The sequence below is a fragment of the Monodelphis domestica genome, chromosome 5 (assembly GCF_027887165.1).
Source record: "Monodelphis domestica isolate mMonDom1 chromosome 5, mMonDom1.pri, whole genome shotgun sequence".
Lineage (NCBI taxonomy): Eukaryota > Metazoa > Chordata > Mammalia > Didelphimorphia > Didelphidae > Monodelphis > Monodelphis domestica.
In genome coordinates, this window is record NC_077231.1 from 166,177,901 (window position 1) to 166,191,754 (window position 13,854).

At 34.8% G+C, this 13,854-nt stretch overlaps 2 protein-coding genes across 5 annotated transcripts in view; one reads left to right on the plus strand and one right to left on the minus strand.

Annotated features, from left to right (window-relative positions):
• The window catches only part of LRRC17 (leucine rich repeat containing 17), a 51,643-nt gene extending 43,530 nt beyond the window's left edge, over positions 1-8,113 (plus strand). For both annotated transcript variants that reach the window (XM_016426065.2, XM_001364698.5), the window contains 2 exons: positions 1,214-1,369; positions 3,594-8,113. In XM_016426065.2, coding sequence (XP_016281551.1) covers positions 1,214-1,369; positions 3,594-3,991 — 554 coding nt within the window. In that variant the 3' untranslated portion in view covers positions 3,992-8,113. The remainder of the gene's footprint in view (positions 1-1,213; positions 1,370-3,593) is intronic.
• Positions 1-13,854, minus strand: part of FBXL13 (F-box and leucine rich repeat protein 13) — a 333,413-nt gene that overhangs the window by 212,888 nt on the left and 106,671 nt on the right. The gene's annotated exons all lie outside the window — the stretch shown is intronic.

The window sequence follows — 13,854 nt, forward strand, 5'->3', positions numbered from 1 at the left end:
ACGGTAATGCTAAAAATTCCAAAAGCTGAGAAAAAAACCTTTATATTTTGGTGATGAGGTCATTGGTGACTTTGAAAAAAGTTATTTCAGTACTTTCAGAAAAGTGATCAGGATAAGAGAAGTTAAAAGAACTGGATGGCAAGTGGGTGATGAAGAAATGAGGGAAGAAAGCACAATTTCTCAACAAAAGCTTTGAAAGGAAGGAAAGATGGAATAGTAACTTCATAACACACCTCAACCTCAGAAATAGAAAACATTAAAGAGTGAGAACTTGTATCTCTCACTTATCTCTCTTACTAGAGTATGTCTTATTTTTTTAATCCTCCCAAATACAATTAATTTTACATTATAAATGCTCAAAATGAATGTTTCATGAAATAATCAGTTAAAAATCATCTGTCATTGTTCTTTCCATTGGTATTTACTGTTTTTCCCTTCATTAACACTTTTACTGTTGAATGGAGAAAAGAAAATCAAGACAAGCAAATTCTGCTACTTTTTCATATATGGAACTAAAGTTATAACAGATGAACTACATGGACAAAATAAGTTTTGGTGATTATATTTGCACTTCAGTTATCCATAAAAATGCTGCTTATTGTTCAATTGTTTTCAGTCATGACTGACTCTTTGTGACCTCATGGGGGGGGGCAGTTAATGAATGATGTGCTGGTTTTAGTCAAGAAGACCTGAGTTCAAATTCAGCCAGAATTTTACTAGCTAGATTTCAACTCTGACTTAATCTACTGGAGGAAAAAATAACAAAACAATCTAGTATCTTTGCTAAAAAAACCTCATGAACAGTATTGGGATGCTATGGTCTATGCAGTCACAAAGAGTCAGACATGACTAAATGGCTAACAACAAATATCCATGTTCTCTTCTCCCCCTTTAAATAATTTTCTTTTCATTAATTATACTAAATTTTGAGGCAGAAAAGTAGAGTTCAAATCCCAGTTCTACCACTAAAAGCTTTGAAAGCTTAGAGAAATTATTTTAATTACGTGAGCTTCAGTTTCTTCTTCTGATAAGAAAGGGAGTAGACTAGACAACTTCTTAAGTTCTGACTTTTTGTTCAAGCTCTGACTTTGTGAGTATATCCTTTTATTGAGATGAACAAATTGAATTTAGAAGCTTAGGGAGATATTTTCTATCTCTAAAATTCTATGATGCCTATAATCCATAGTGGTCTACTCCTCATTGACTTTTCCAGAGTTAAGGAAAATTCCAAACAATATTCCTCCAGATATTATTAAACTTGATTTATCAAACAACAAAATCAATCAACTTCGACCTAAAGAATTTGAAGACGTTCATGAACTGAGGAAATTAAACTTGAGCAGCAATGGGATTGAATTCATCGACCCTGGTAAGAATCAAAATGTTCCCATAATTGGGTTGTATATTGTATCTGGTTTTTATTTATGCCAATTTTTTGTCTAAATATACAATTTCATTGGTAGAGGGAATTCTGACAGTGGAAAGTTCCTCTGCAAATGCAACTCTTTAAGTTTTCTGCAATTTACTATCTTAAAGATTTGCCTTTGGCACTGAGAAGTTAGATGACTTGCCCAGGAGCACATAGTATATTTCAAAGGCTAGTTTTGAATCCAGGTCCTTTATCAACTTAATAAAAATCAATGGATTTCCACTACCTCTAGAATCAAATATAATTTCCTGTGTTTGGCTTTTAAAACCCTTTACAAACTGACCCCAAACTATATCTGAAACCTCATTATGTATTACTTCCCTTCTTACACTCTATGGTCTAAGTAAATTGGTCTCCCTATTCTCCAGGAGCTCACAAACTAACGGGGGAAGACAACATGCAAACTATTATGTATGAACAACTACAATTCCTCACATATGATACTTCTCCTGTCTCCACATGTGAAATGTATTCCCTCCTTAATTACATATCTCCAAGAACTTGCTTCAAGACCCATATCACATACTACCTTCTATAAGAGGAATTTCCTGATATTTAAACCTCTCTCAAATTACCTTGTGTTTTTCCCCATTTATTCTGTATGTCCTTATATGTGTACACGTACTCCCCAAAAGAATACAATTTCCTTGAGAGCATAGTTTTATAAATTTTTGTCTTTATATCCCCATAATAGTTATTTAATAAATTCTTGCATAATTTATTTTTTTATTCTTGGCTCCAAAGCCATCCCTTTATCTACAATTTTATCTTCCCTCTCATAACAATGTTTTCATTAAAAATATAATTTAGCATAGAAACAAAAATGTTATTAGCTAGATAAGTAGCATAATCTTCAAGGGAGGAAGATATGAATTTAACTCCTTTGGTGACACATTGTAGCTATGAGATCCTGGAAAAGTTACTGAATCTCTATTTGCCACAAGCTAGTCTCCAAAACAATAAATTACAAAGAATTGTTGCTATGTATCAGTTAAAAGAACTTAATTAAGTTACAAGTTCACTATAAATGCTACATGATGGCCATCCTCTCAAAGAAAGAGATCATCGTATTGGTATGTGGGTCTCTCAAGAGCAATTAACCTCTGTAAGTCAAATGAGACAAATTTACATGATGCTAAGCTGTTAAATAGTATCCAGGGGTGGAGATCACTGATGTAGGTTACTTTACAATACAGTAGGAAAACATTTGAATTCCCGCTAAAGTGGTCTAACCCTAGGGTCCAACTAGAGGAAAAATAAGCAATTGTAAGTAGGTACTCCATATAAAGTTAAATAAGATGTCAGTTTTCATAAATTCCCATTAAGATCAAGTTTGTCAAAATAGCAAATAATGATAAATGAATAATTTCTATTGTATATAAACTATGGCATCTAGGAAGAAATTTCTACTAAAATAATGTTTTGATTTTTCATAATGGCATGGAAGTGACTCCCAATTTTCTAAATCTCCAAGTTAAAATTGTCAGACCTGACTGACAGAGACAAATGGGGTGATAGTGAAGTAATACAGCAAAGCTTTATTTGGAGGAAAAGAGGGGACAAAGGGGATGGGAGACCAATGGTGGCAGGTGGGAGGAAGGGAGAGGGAAGGGAAGTAGAGGAGATCAGAACCAGCAAAGATGGCTGCCTAGTGGCCACAGGAGTGGAGAAGGGGGCAGTCTCTTAGGGTAGTTGTCTGGATGAGGTAATCTATATTGCCTCTATTGGTTTAAGCTAGGTTACTTGGGTTCAATTCATTGGATAGCCCTGAGGGAGTAGGCTTTGGGGGTGGGAAGTTCCCAGGCATAGTGGTCAGTGATTTGGGAGGTCATTTGTCTAGGCTGACAGGGAAGTCTTGGTGTCCTGCCAGGTTTTACTGGGGCTTTGTCTCACAGCTTAAATAGGTGCTTGATGGGGGGGGGAGAGGGATTATAGGTCTCAGCAGGGGTTGGGGAGGCTTTGGTCCCATGGTCTGACAAAAACAAGGTAGATTATAAATTTAAGTAAATTTAATTTCTCTATTAAAAGAATTGTATTTTGCTAACTTCAATCAAGAAAAGTTTGCCTATGCAATATGGTTATTTTTCTGGTAATCTGAAGCTTACATCTATATGCATACTTGACATGTATAGTCATCAATTTAATAAGTATTTTATATTATCAGCTGCTTTTTCAGGACTAACAAACTTAGAAGAATTAGATTTATCAAACAACAGTCTGCAAAACTTTGACTACGGAGTATTAGAAGATCTCTATTTTTTGAAAATCTTATGGCTTAAAGAAAATCCTTGGAGATGTGACTATAATATCCACTACCTCTACTACTGGCTAAAACATCACTATAATGTTCATTATAATGGCCTGGAATGCAGAATGCCTGAAGAATACAAAGGCTGGCTTGTTGGAAAATATGTTCGAAGTTATTATGAAGAATGCCCAAAGGACAAACTACCATCATACCCTGATCCAACTGACCAGGATACAGAAGATGATACATGGGAAAAAATACACCGAGACCACCTGGCAAAGAAACAAAGTGTGAGAATTACAATAGTAGGTTAACTTCAGAGGTAAACCCCTTTGTAAAGAGATTAGATTTGACCTTTGTTTAAGGAAAATCTTATGTTTACATTTTGGTTAACTGTGTTATCTGTCTATGAAGGAATATACAGCTAGCAGGATTTCTTTAATAATTTTAGTTCTGAACAAAGAGAACAACCTCAAGCCATTTATCCTATATGTTGGCTGAGCAACCTTGGCATACCACAATGGTAAATTGTATGAGATTGAGTTCCATATGATGGCATTAATAATTACATAATGACCTGTATAACTTTTTAATTCTTAAAAAAAAACCTAAGTTCATGTTTGCCATGCATTTTGAGAACTATTTGTAAATACACAGAAAAAATTAAAATGAAAAGATATAAATATATCTATAAGGAAATGACATCTTTTTTTGGTACAGCAGGATGTGAGTTGAATAAATTTCTATTCTTAAATGTGTTCACACTTAGAAGAATCCATGATAAATTAAGAGTTTTGCTAAAGTTGTCTGACATTTATTTGACATTTTTACAAAACAAAATCAGATTAAAAACTGAAGAATCAGTCTAAACATGATGAGAGAAAAGTATCTGAGAATGATATTGATGAACTATGAGAGGCAGTAGCAAGGGGTGAATGTTTAAGTATGCTTATTTTTAAACTTTGAAATTACTTTAAAGTCCCCACAGAAGAGACTGTCATTCTGTGAAGTAAACTTTCTAAAGTAAAATGAGAACAGGAAGTAAAGGGTTTTTTTTTTTCCTTTGAAATCCAAAGCAAAGAGAAGGTTCCATAGTGCCCATATTTCAAGTTAACACAGTATTAAAGCAGTTAGACATGAATTTTGGCAATGTTGATACAGTTCTACATATGAAAAAAAGGTCTTGTTTTCAGAGGAGACATCACTCATGTATTACTAAGACTTCTGCCTCAGCTGAAAAGAACACAGTGATGGTGGATGGTGAGTGGAGAGACTTTAGAGAAATTCCAGCAGGTATGGTTGGGGGAAGTTTAACTCTTGGGGGGATCAAATCATTTCAATCAACATATATTAAACCTTACTTACTATATACAAGGTATATGCTATGTGTTGAGGATGTAAAGATGAAAAAAACATAGTCCTGACCTCTAGGAGCTTAAACCACTCCTAGTAGGAATAAGACATACAGCACACAAATGAGAATATGATAAGGGAAAAGGTGGGATTCAAAGCATTGTAAGAAAACTTGAGAAGAGGAAGATCATTTCCAGCTGAGGAAATAGAAGTGCTTAATGGGCAAAGTGAATCTTGAGAGGTAAGTCTTAAAGAAATATAAGATAGAAGGGACAGAAGGAATCTGAATGCAGATCAAAGCATTCTTCACTTTATTTCCTTCATGAATTTTTCTCTATTATAAATGATATGTATCTTCTTTCACAACATGACAAATATGGAGATACATACTATATGATAACTCATGTACATTCTATATCATATTGCTGCCATCTCTAGAAAATAATAGGAGAGAGAGGGAGAGAACATGAATCAAAAAATGTGAGAAAACAATTATCTAAATTGTAACTACATATAATCTGGAAAAATAAAAATGAACTTAAATTTTTTTAAGGAAAATTAGAATTTCAACAGGCAGAAGCAAAAGAAAGTGTGTTCTAGGTATTGAGGAATAACTTATATGACTGCAGAGGCAGGAAAGTGAGGACATTTAGAATCAGCCTGTAGTTTAATTTGACTGAAACGTAGTATTTAAAAAGTAGAGGTATCAAATAAAAATTTAAAAAGTAGTTTGGAAATAGATTGTAGAACAGAATAAATACCAAGCTAAAGAATCTATTTTTTATCTTTCAGGAAATAAGGAGCCTCTATAGATAGGTCTTTGTGCAGATGGAAGTTACATGGTCTCATCTGCCCTTTTAGAATTTTAATTTGGCAATGTCTGACTAGACTATGGTTAGGGGATGCAAGTTTGTTGCAGTGGAACAAGTCACTTGTCTGAAAATCCTTGTTTTGTTGTTTACTACCTTATAACTTTGGATAAATTGTACCCTTCTGCAGACTTCAGTTTCAGCATCAGTAAATGAGAAGATGAAAGGCAAGGTGACTTCTCAGGATGCTTATTCCTCAAAACATATTCTCCATGTTGAAGTCCTCAATTTGGGTGGTAGCAGTACGAGTAGGAAAGAGAAGGGAGATGCAAGATGGATTCTGGAGGTAAATGTGACAGGATTTACTAACAGGTTAAATGAGGGAGGTGAAGGACAAGAAAGAACAAAAGATAACTAAGAATTACAACCCTCAGCAGGGAGAACAATAGTATCATCAGAAAAGAATTCCATTTTGGAAATACTAAGTTTAAGGTACTATTGACAAAGACATCAAGGTAGAGACAGCTAGCAAACAACTACATAGATGTGCTGGAGTTCAGAGGACAAGTGGGTGTTCAAAATAAAGATCTGTGATTCATTTATCTATTCAGAAACTATCATTGAACTCTCAGAAATGGATAAGCTTGCCAAAAGAAAGAGGGTTGAGAGGAAAGAGAAAATAGCTTAGAGACAGTCATAAGAGATTCCCAAGGCCTGGTGTTAAGAAGATGGACTAGTAAAGGACACTGGTAAGTAGCAGTCATAGAAGTTGGCTGGTGGTTGTCCTTTGTACTCAAAGAGGACCAAAATGGCATCACTAGTGATGTGTTTTGACTTCGCATAAATTGGATTTAAGTGAGGCAAAGTGTACAAAGTCATCAGTCTCACTCTCTTCCAGTGGCAAAACAAAAGGCAATATAACTGGTGGTGGCACAGGATGCAGTGGATGACTCTAGCATCTCTGATGTCTAAATAAGCTCTAAGTATTCCATAGAGCATGCTTCTATCACCTTTGTGGTTGTTGCATAAAATTATTCTCATCTTCCAGGGGAATTCTTCCCATACCTGGGGAGTAGGCACCCCCCTAACTCACCAATGGGTTTGAGGTCTATCAGTTACCCTCAACCTGGTTTAGCCCACCTGCTGAAATGGTTTACGGAGTGTGACCACAGTGTGTGTTACAGTTTCTTGGGACCACAGTAAGAGTTGAGTGGCAAGTAGACATCACAAGTAGGAGAATTCAAAAAGTACAGTGTCATGGAAATCAAGAAAGAAAAGGGGATCAGAAAGAAGGGGATGATGACGTGTCAAATGCTGCAGAAAGCAATAGAACTGCAAATAGGTCCCTGGATTTGGTCATGGTGGAGTCAGTGAAAAAGTAGTTTAAAATTGGGAATGGAAATCAGCAAACTGAAGAGTAACTAGATGGTAAGAAAGTACAGGCAACCAATGTAGACCATAGGAATTTACAATGTGGGAGGGGGGTCAGACACAGGACAATAGCTTGAGGGTGAAATCAGTTTAAAGTCAGAAATACAGAGATTAGGATCTAGAATGAAGCAGAATTGGCAAACATGGAAATAATCTGAGATAGGTTATCTATGCAGCAGTCTGAGTTTGGAGAGACAGGAACTGCACTGTGGTTGAGGCTCACTTAGCTGGAATATAAGCTAAGAGCTCTTCAGAAAAGAGGAAAATGGCAAAGGGGTTTTAATACCTAACTGCGCTTCACTGGTCCTGGATCATGGATAATCCATCCTTGTATGCTCCCACTGCCTATTTATCTCCTTCATGTTCTGACAAGTGATTTGAGAGAGGCCAGAAAAGGCAGTTTCAATATTTTAGTGGATCTCCTAGATGTGAGAACTCCCTCCAAAGAAGCAGCCTTCAATCTACTTGGTACTAAATGTTTTTCCATTAAAATTCAAACACCTTTGCCTGTTAACAACTTAGTGCTGCTGGATCAAAGCAATACTATATTTCACATCAGTGTATTTACAGTTTTCTCTAGGGGTTTTGGTTTTGGATGAGTGTGCTCTTACAACAGTGACCAAGATGGAAATATGTTTTGCAAAATACATGTACAGCCCAGATCAAATTATTTACTCTCTCTGAGTGGGGGAGAATAGGGAGGGAGGGAGACAGGATATTATAATTTTGCAAAACACATGTTGAAAATTATTACTACATATAATAAGGAAAATAAAATATCTTTTAATTATAAAAAAAGAAAAACTAAACAATCTCTAAAATGCTAAAAAAACAAAACAAAAACTATAGTGCCATTCTAGCTATCCAAACTCATCTCATATAACTGTTCTATACTCTACCTTCTGGTCAAATTGAACTACTCTCTATTCTCTGAATAAACACTATACTATGATACCTACATGTTTTTTCTTAGGTTGTTCACTAAGCCCTCCCTCCATGTTTTCATAGTCTGAATTTCGACCCATCCTCTAATTCCACTTCCAATTCTGCCTTTCCATGAAACCCTTTGTTCCCCACACCTCTCTGATATCAACCTTCAATCTTGGACCTCACCTAGCACTCCCTTGTGTGCTTCTCTAATTGACTTATCATGCAATTTCGTTTCTCCTCTTGTATTTGTACCTCTAGCACCCATCTCAGTTCCTGACAGTGCATGGTAGATACCATAGTGACTGGTAGACAATTAATATATGCTTGTTGATTATTATAGTCATTAATGCTCATGTCTTCTCTCTATCAATCTTTAAACTCTATGAGACCTGGTACAGTGCAAGGCATAAAACAGACCTTAATCAATGTATGCCAAATGTAAAAGGAATGAATGTTAATAAATCTATCACACTAAACCCACAGCTTTATCCTCCTCATATAACTGGGCCTTCTTTAATTCAAAGAACAGGAAAGTAAATAAGAATTCTAGCCCCTAAAGCAAAGAGAAAGTGTGCAATACAGAAAGCCCAAGGCCAAAACTAATTGGGTGTATACATGACCCCTAAAGCTAATAATGATCTAAGATAGCTAGAGTAACCTTGTGTTGTAGTAGGCAAATGAATTTGAACATTAGTTGGGAAGTACTGGGTACCAAGGAGGCTGAAATCTGCTTTTTTGGAAAGAATTCTCACATCCAGGAAATCCACTGAAATGCTAGCACAGACTCCTGGGTCTGAACATATGACATGGGCAGTTTGCCCCACAGGGGTGAAAACAATCACTCCACACTAAGGTAGGAGAATGTGGGACCAAAGGGGAAGAGGTGGGATGATAGTGGAACTCTCAAGGAGATAGTGGCTAGGGGCCAAGGGAGTGAAAGGGCAGGTGTCATACTAGGTGACATGAAGCCTTTAGGGAACGATCTCATACAAAGGTTTACTGTGGGAAGGAAATATACCCCACCATATCAGCCATCTATGATGAAGCTCCAATCAATCTACACTACTTGTAGCATTAGTTTTCACACAAGGCAATCCCTTAGGCTGATTCTTCCAAGTCAGAAAGAACTAGTCTTTGGAATTAGATTCTTAATTGCTTATTTACTATTCTTCACTCAAACCAAAGAAAAGGGGAAAAAAATACAAACTTGTATACAGATATATGCATGTATATTTGTATATTATCACAAAAATTACACAATGAAATAACATCCAAAATGTTTAAAAATTCTTCACAGTGATAAATGAAGAATTGAGAATCAGTTCTTTTGATTCCTAAAGCCAAGTTGGTCATTAGCCAAAGTCTTATTGCATTGGTGAAAAATTAAACATTACAAAATAAATTAAGCAATACCGAACCAACATAGATCATATGGCTCTTCTGTTTTTTTCTTAAAAGTTGAATACATGGTGCAGATATCATGAGAGACTTGATTCATTAATCTATGTAACTAAGAATGGTTACATGTCTTAAAATTAGCTCGAAGCATTATTTTAATTGATTTTGTTTTAATTTTTTTAACTCTAGAAATTATTAGATCTATCTTTTTTTTTTAATAACCCTTACCTTCCGTCTTGGAGCCAATATTGGCTCCAAGGCAGAAGAGTGGTAAGGGCTAGGCAATGGGGGTCAAGTGACTTGCCCAGGGCTACACAGATAGGAAGTGGCTGAGGTCAGATTTTAATCTAGGACTTCCCATCTCTAGGCCTGGCTCTCAATCCACTGAGCGACCCAGCTGCCCCCAATTAGATCTATCTTACCTGTTTGTAGTATGAAGCAAAAGCTAGCAAGGTTGCATACAAATAAATACCTTCAGGCATATGTACATGACTGACATGTGCTATCCTTGTGTGTTTGTATATTTAAAATATGCACTTGAGTATCTGTGTATTTATACCAATACCTCTGATGTTTCATACTTATATTAATATAATTGCCTGAGAAGTACAATAAAACCTGAGAACTGAGAAAGTTGTTTTGTTCATATCCTGGTACATAAGAAACTAACCTGTTTTAGGAGCCAAGTAGAACTGTTCTAAGAAAGCATTTTCATTTTAACTTATTGACTACATATTTTTATAATTAAAAATCCTCTAGAATGTGATCCTGATGTTTTTCTTATGGTACAAATACATAATTGAGTATAATTTTAAAAAATAGACCATATGTCAAAAATTACTATGTGTATCAATTTCTGGGAACATGAATGATGTTTTTCTTACAAATCAAAAGACACTAGTTTAATAAAAGACCTATATTTTCATGAATCTTTAGAGCATTTAGCTTATCAGCTAAAATTTAAAACAAGGAAAATCAATGGTTAATAAGCTGCTATTAAAATGTTTGTTTTAAAATAAATAAACATCTGGCATTACCAAGTAAAAGGCCAAATAAGATCTATTAAAATTACTTATTATAATGTTTCTCCTGATCAAAAAGGAACTTTGAAGGAAAAATAAATGGTTGATGGGTGAATGCTATACCAGTATAACACAAGGATGTTAAAAAAAAAAAACCATCAAAAGAAGCCCTCTAGCATACTGGTTGGATTTTTTAATGGTGGATCTAGGGATGAGAAGTCAAGGATGGACTCTGATTTGCCCCACTAGAGGGAATAATTACAAGGATAAGCTAACTGATCCATTTAAAATTGAAGTATAAAAGTATAATGTTTCTCAGCAGAATATAAATTTCCTATCTGATTCTTATAGGCCAGCAAGATAATAGTAAAATAAAAGTATAACCCCAGGCACATTCAGAGGTTAAAACTTTCTCTGAAATGCTCCAATTATGCAAATAATTTACTAGGTGGAGAAATACAAGAAACAGCTGAGCTGTATTTTATGCTTCAAATATGTTAATTTTATGCTGACATAATACAAGGAACACATTTACTGGAATGTTAGCATACTTTTGTATGTATACATTGTAAACTTTGTTTCTCAACACAAAATATGACCTCTCTCTAGGCACACTCAAAGAATTAAAAATATTTCACTTGAAGCTAATTTTTTTTGACATTGTTGCAGACATTACAATTCCAAGCACAACTGGAGCAGCCAAATAGCCCAAAAGATCAGCCAATGTTTTATCTGTAATATAGCAATCAAATAACAAAGTCTCTGCCAGAAATTTATGAAATACTGGATCCATCAACTAATGAGGTCAGAGCTGAACTTACCCGAAAAGAAGTTGGGCAAGACTCAAAATAACACAAAATATTAGAGCTGGAAGGAAGATGAAAGATCATCTAGTCCAGGGATCTTAATTTTTTTTTCTATCATTGACCCCTTTGGCAATCTGGAGAAGTCTATGCACCCTTTCTCTATTTCAATTACAGTTTAGCGAAAATAAAAATGTACTCTTCTCATTCAAGTTCAGAGTATCCCTTGAAATCTATCCACAAACCTTTGGGGATCCTAGATTATAAACCCCTGATCTAGTATAATACCTTCAAATGAGGTAAGTATAGAATGGAGGAAGGTTAAAACCTGTTCTGCCAGGTCACCATGGGAAGGGCTAGGAGAAAATATGTTGCAAAGAGATAGATATGTTGGTTTGAAGTAAGGAAAAATATCTTTACCATGAGAGTTGTCTGAAAATGGGTAATGTAGGAGCAGAGCCAACTCAAAGTATACAGACCTAGATCTCTATCAAAGTACATCTAAAAAACTATGATGTAACTATGATGTAAGGTCAAAATGAATTCTGGAGCAGCATACCCCACCAAAAAAAATAGTAAAATAAATTTTCAGTCCAAAACAACTTAGAAGGCTCTGTGCCCCCTTAGAAGGGTATGAATTGAATATTATGGGATGATATCTAAAAAATAAAATTAAGGGCATGAGAAAGAGAAATGCATTGGAAGAAGGGGGGAAAGAATGGATGGAGTAAATTATCTCACCTAAAAGAAATATGAAAGAGCTTTTTCAATAAAGGGGAAGATGGAGGAGGTGAGGAGGGGAGCCCATGAACATTTCTCTCATCAGAACTGGCTGAATTGAAGGTGGGGCTGAAAGAAAAGAAGGCAAATTGGTGAATGTGGTGGTCAGAAACTAAAGAGGGAAATAGGATGGGGAGTAATATACAGTAATCATAATGAAACAAACATTTTTATAACAAGTCTCTCAAACAAAGGACTCATTTCTCAAATACAGAGAGCATTGAGTTGAATGTATAAGAATATGTCATTCTCCAAATGATAAATGATCAAAGGATAGAAACAGGAAGTTCTCAAAGTAATTAAAGCTCTCTACAATCCTGCAAAAATTTGATCTAAATCACTATTAATTAGAAAAATGCAAAGTACCATCCCACAACTATCAGATGAGCTATTATAACAGAAAAGAAAAATGACAAAACTTGGAAGGGATGTGGGAAACTTGAGATGCTAATGCACTGCTGGAGGAGTTGTGAACTCATTCATCCATCATTTATTCATCCACATGCCCAAAGGGATATAAAACACTAAATGGATACCGAAGTTATAGTATACAATTATATAGGAATACTATTGTGCTGTAAGAAATGACGAGCAAGAGGAACATGGAAAAACCTAAAGATTTACACATACTTAAGTAAAGTGAAATTAAGTGGAACTAAGAGAACATTGTGTACAGTGACTACTATATACAACAAACAACTATGAATAACTTAGCTATTATCTGCAATACAATGATCCAAAACAATCCCAAAGAACTCATGATATAAAATGCCATCTTGCTTCCAGAGAAGGAAATGATGGAGTCTGAATCTAGACCAAAGTAAACTTTTTTCACTTTCTTTCTTAATTTTTGTTTGAATTTTGTTCTGCAAAAGGATTAATATGGAAAAAATGTATTAAATACATGATTATATATGTAAAATTTATATGAGACTGGTTACCATCTTGGGAGTGAGGGAAGAAAAAAATTTCAAAATTCAAAACTATTTTTAAAATGTTGGAAACTGTTTTTACATGTAATGGGGGATTCAATTTAATTTAAAAAATTTTTAAATAAAAAATAGGTATTGTATTCCTTCTTTCTCACTGAAGGTGTCAAGGAGAAATGACCTTTATCAAACTTTAAAGCTGATTTTATTCAAGTGAAGACTCTAAAGGCACATCCAACTAGAAAATCCTTTGATTCTATGAAGCTCGAGGTGTTTCTGAGAACACTTGTCAAGTGCAGACACAGAACTTCAATTTTAACCATTAGATATTCTTTCATACATCATTCAATTAAGGCTGTTGCAATTGGAAACATAAGAAGAGTTATACCACAAAATTTTATTTAGTAAATTTGAAATAGATAGGAAATTTTAACAAAAATAAAACTCAACACAGGTTTGCTTTAATTATTTTAACAAGAGCATTTTTCAAAGGATTTTATATGGAAAGAAAAATTATTAGACTTCAGGGGGTAGAGCCAAGATGGTGGAGTAAACCAGAGCAACTCCAATCACCAAGAAAATCCTCTCTAACCTTGTCACAAAACAAATACAGGAGTGAAAGAACCAATAAGGAGATAGAGTTGTGAAGATTAAATTTAATTCTACACTGATTATAACAATGAAAATACTTAACTCTCCCGATTGTGAAGATTAAATTATAA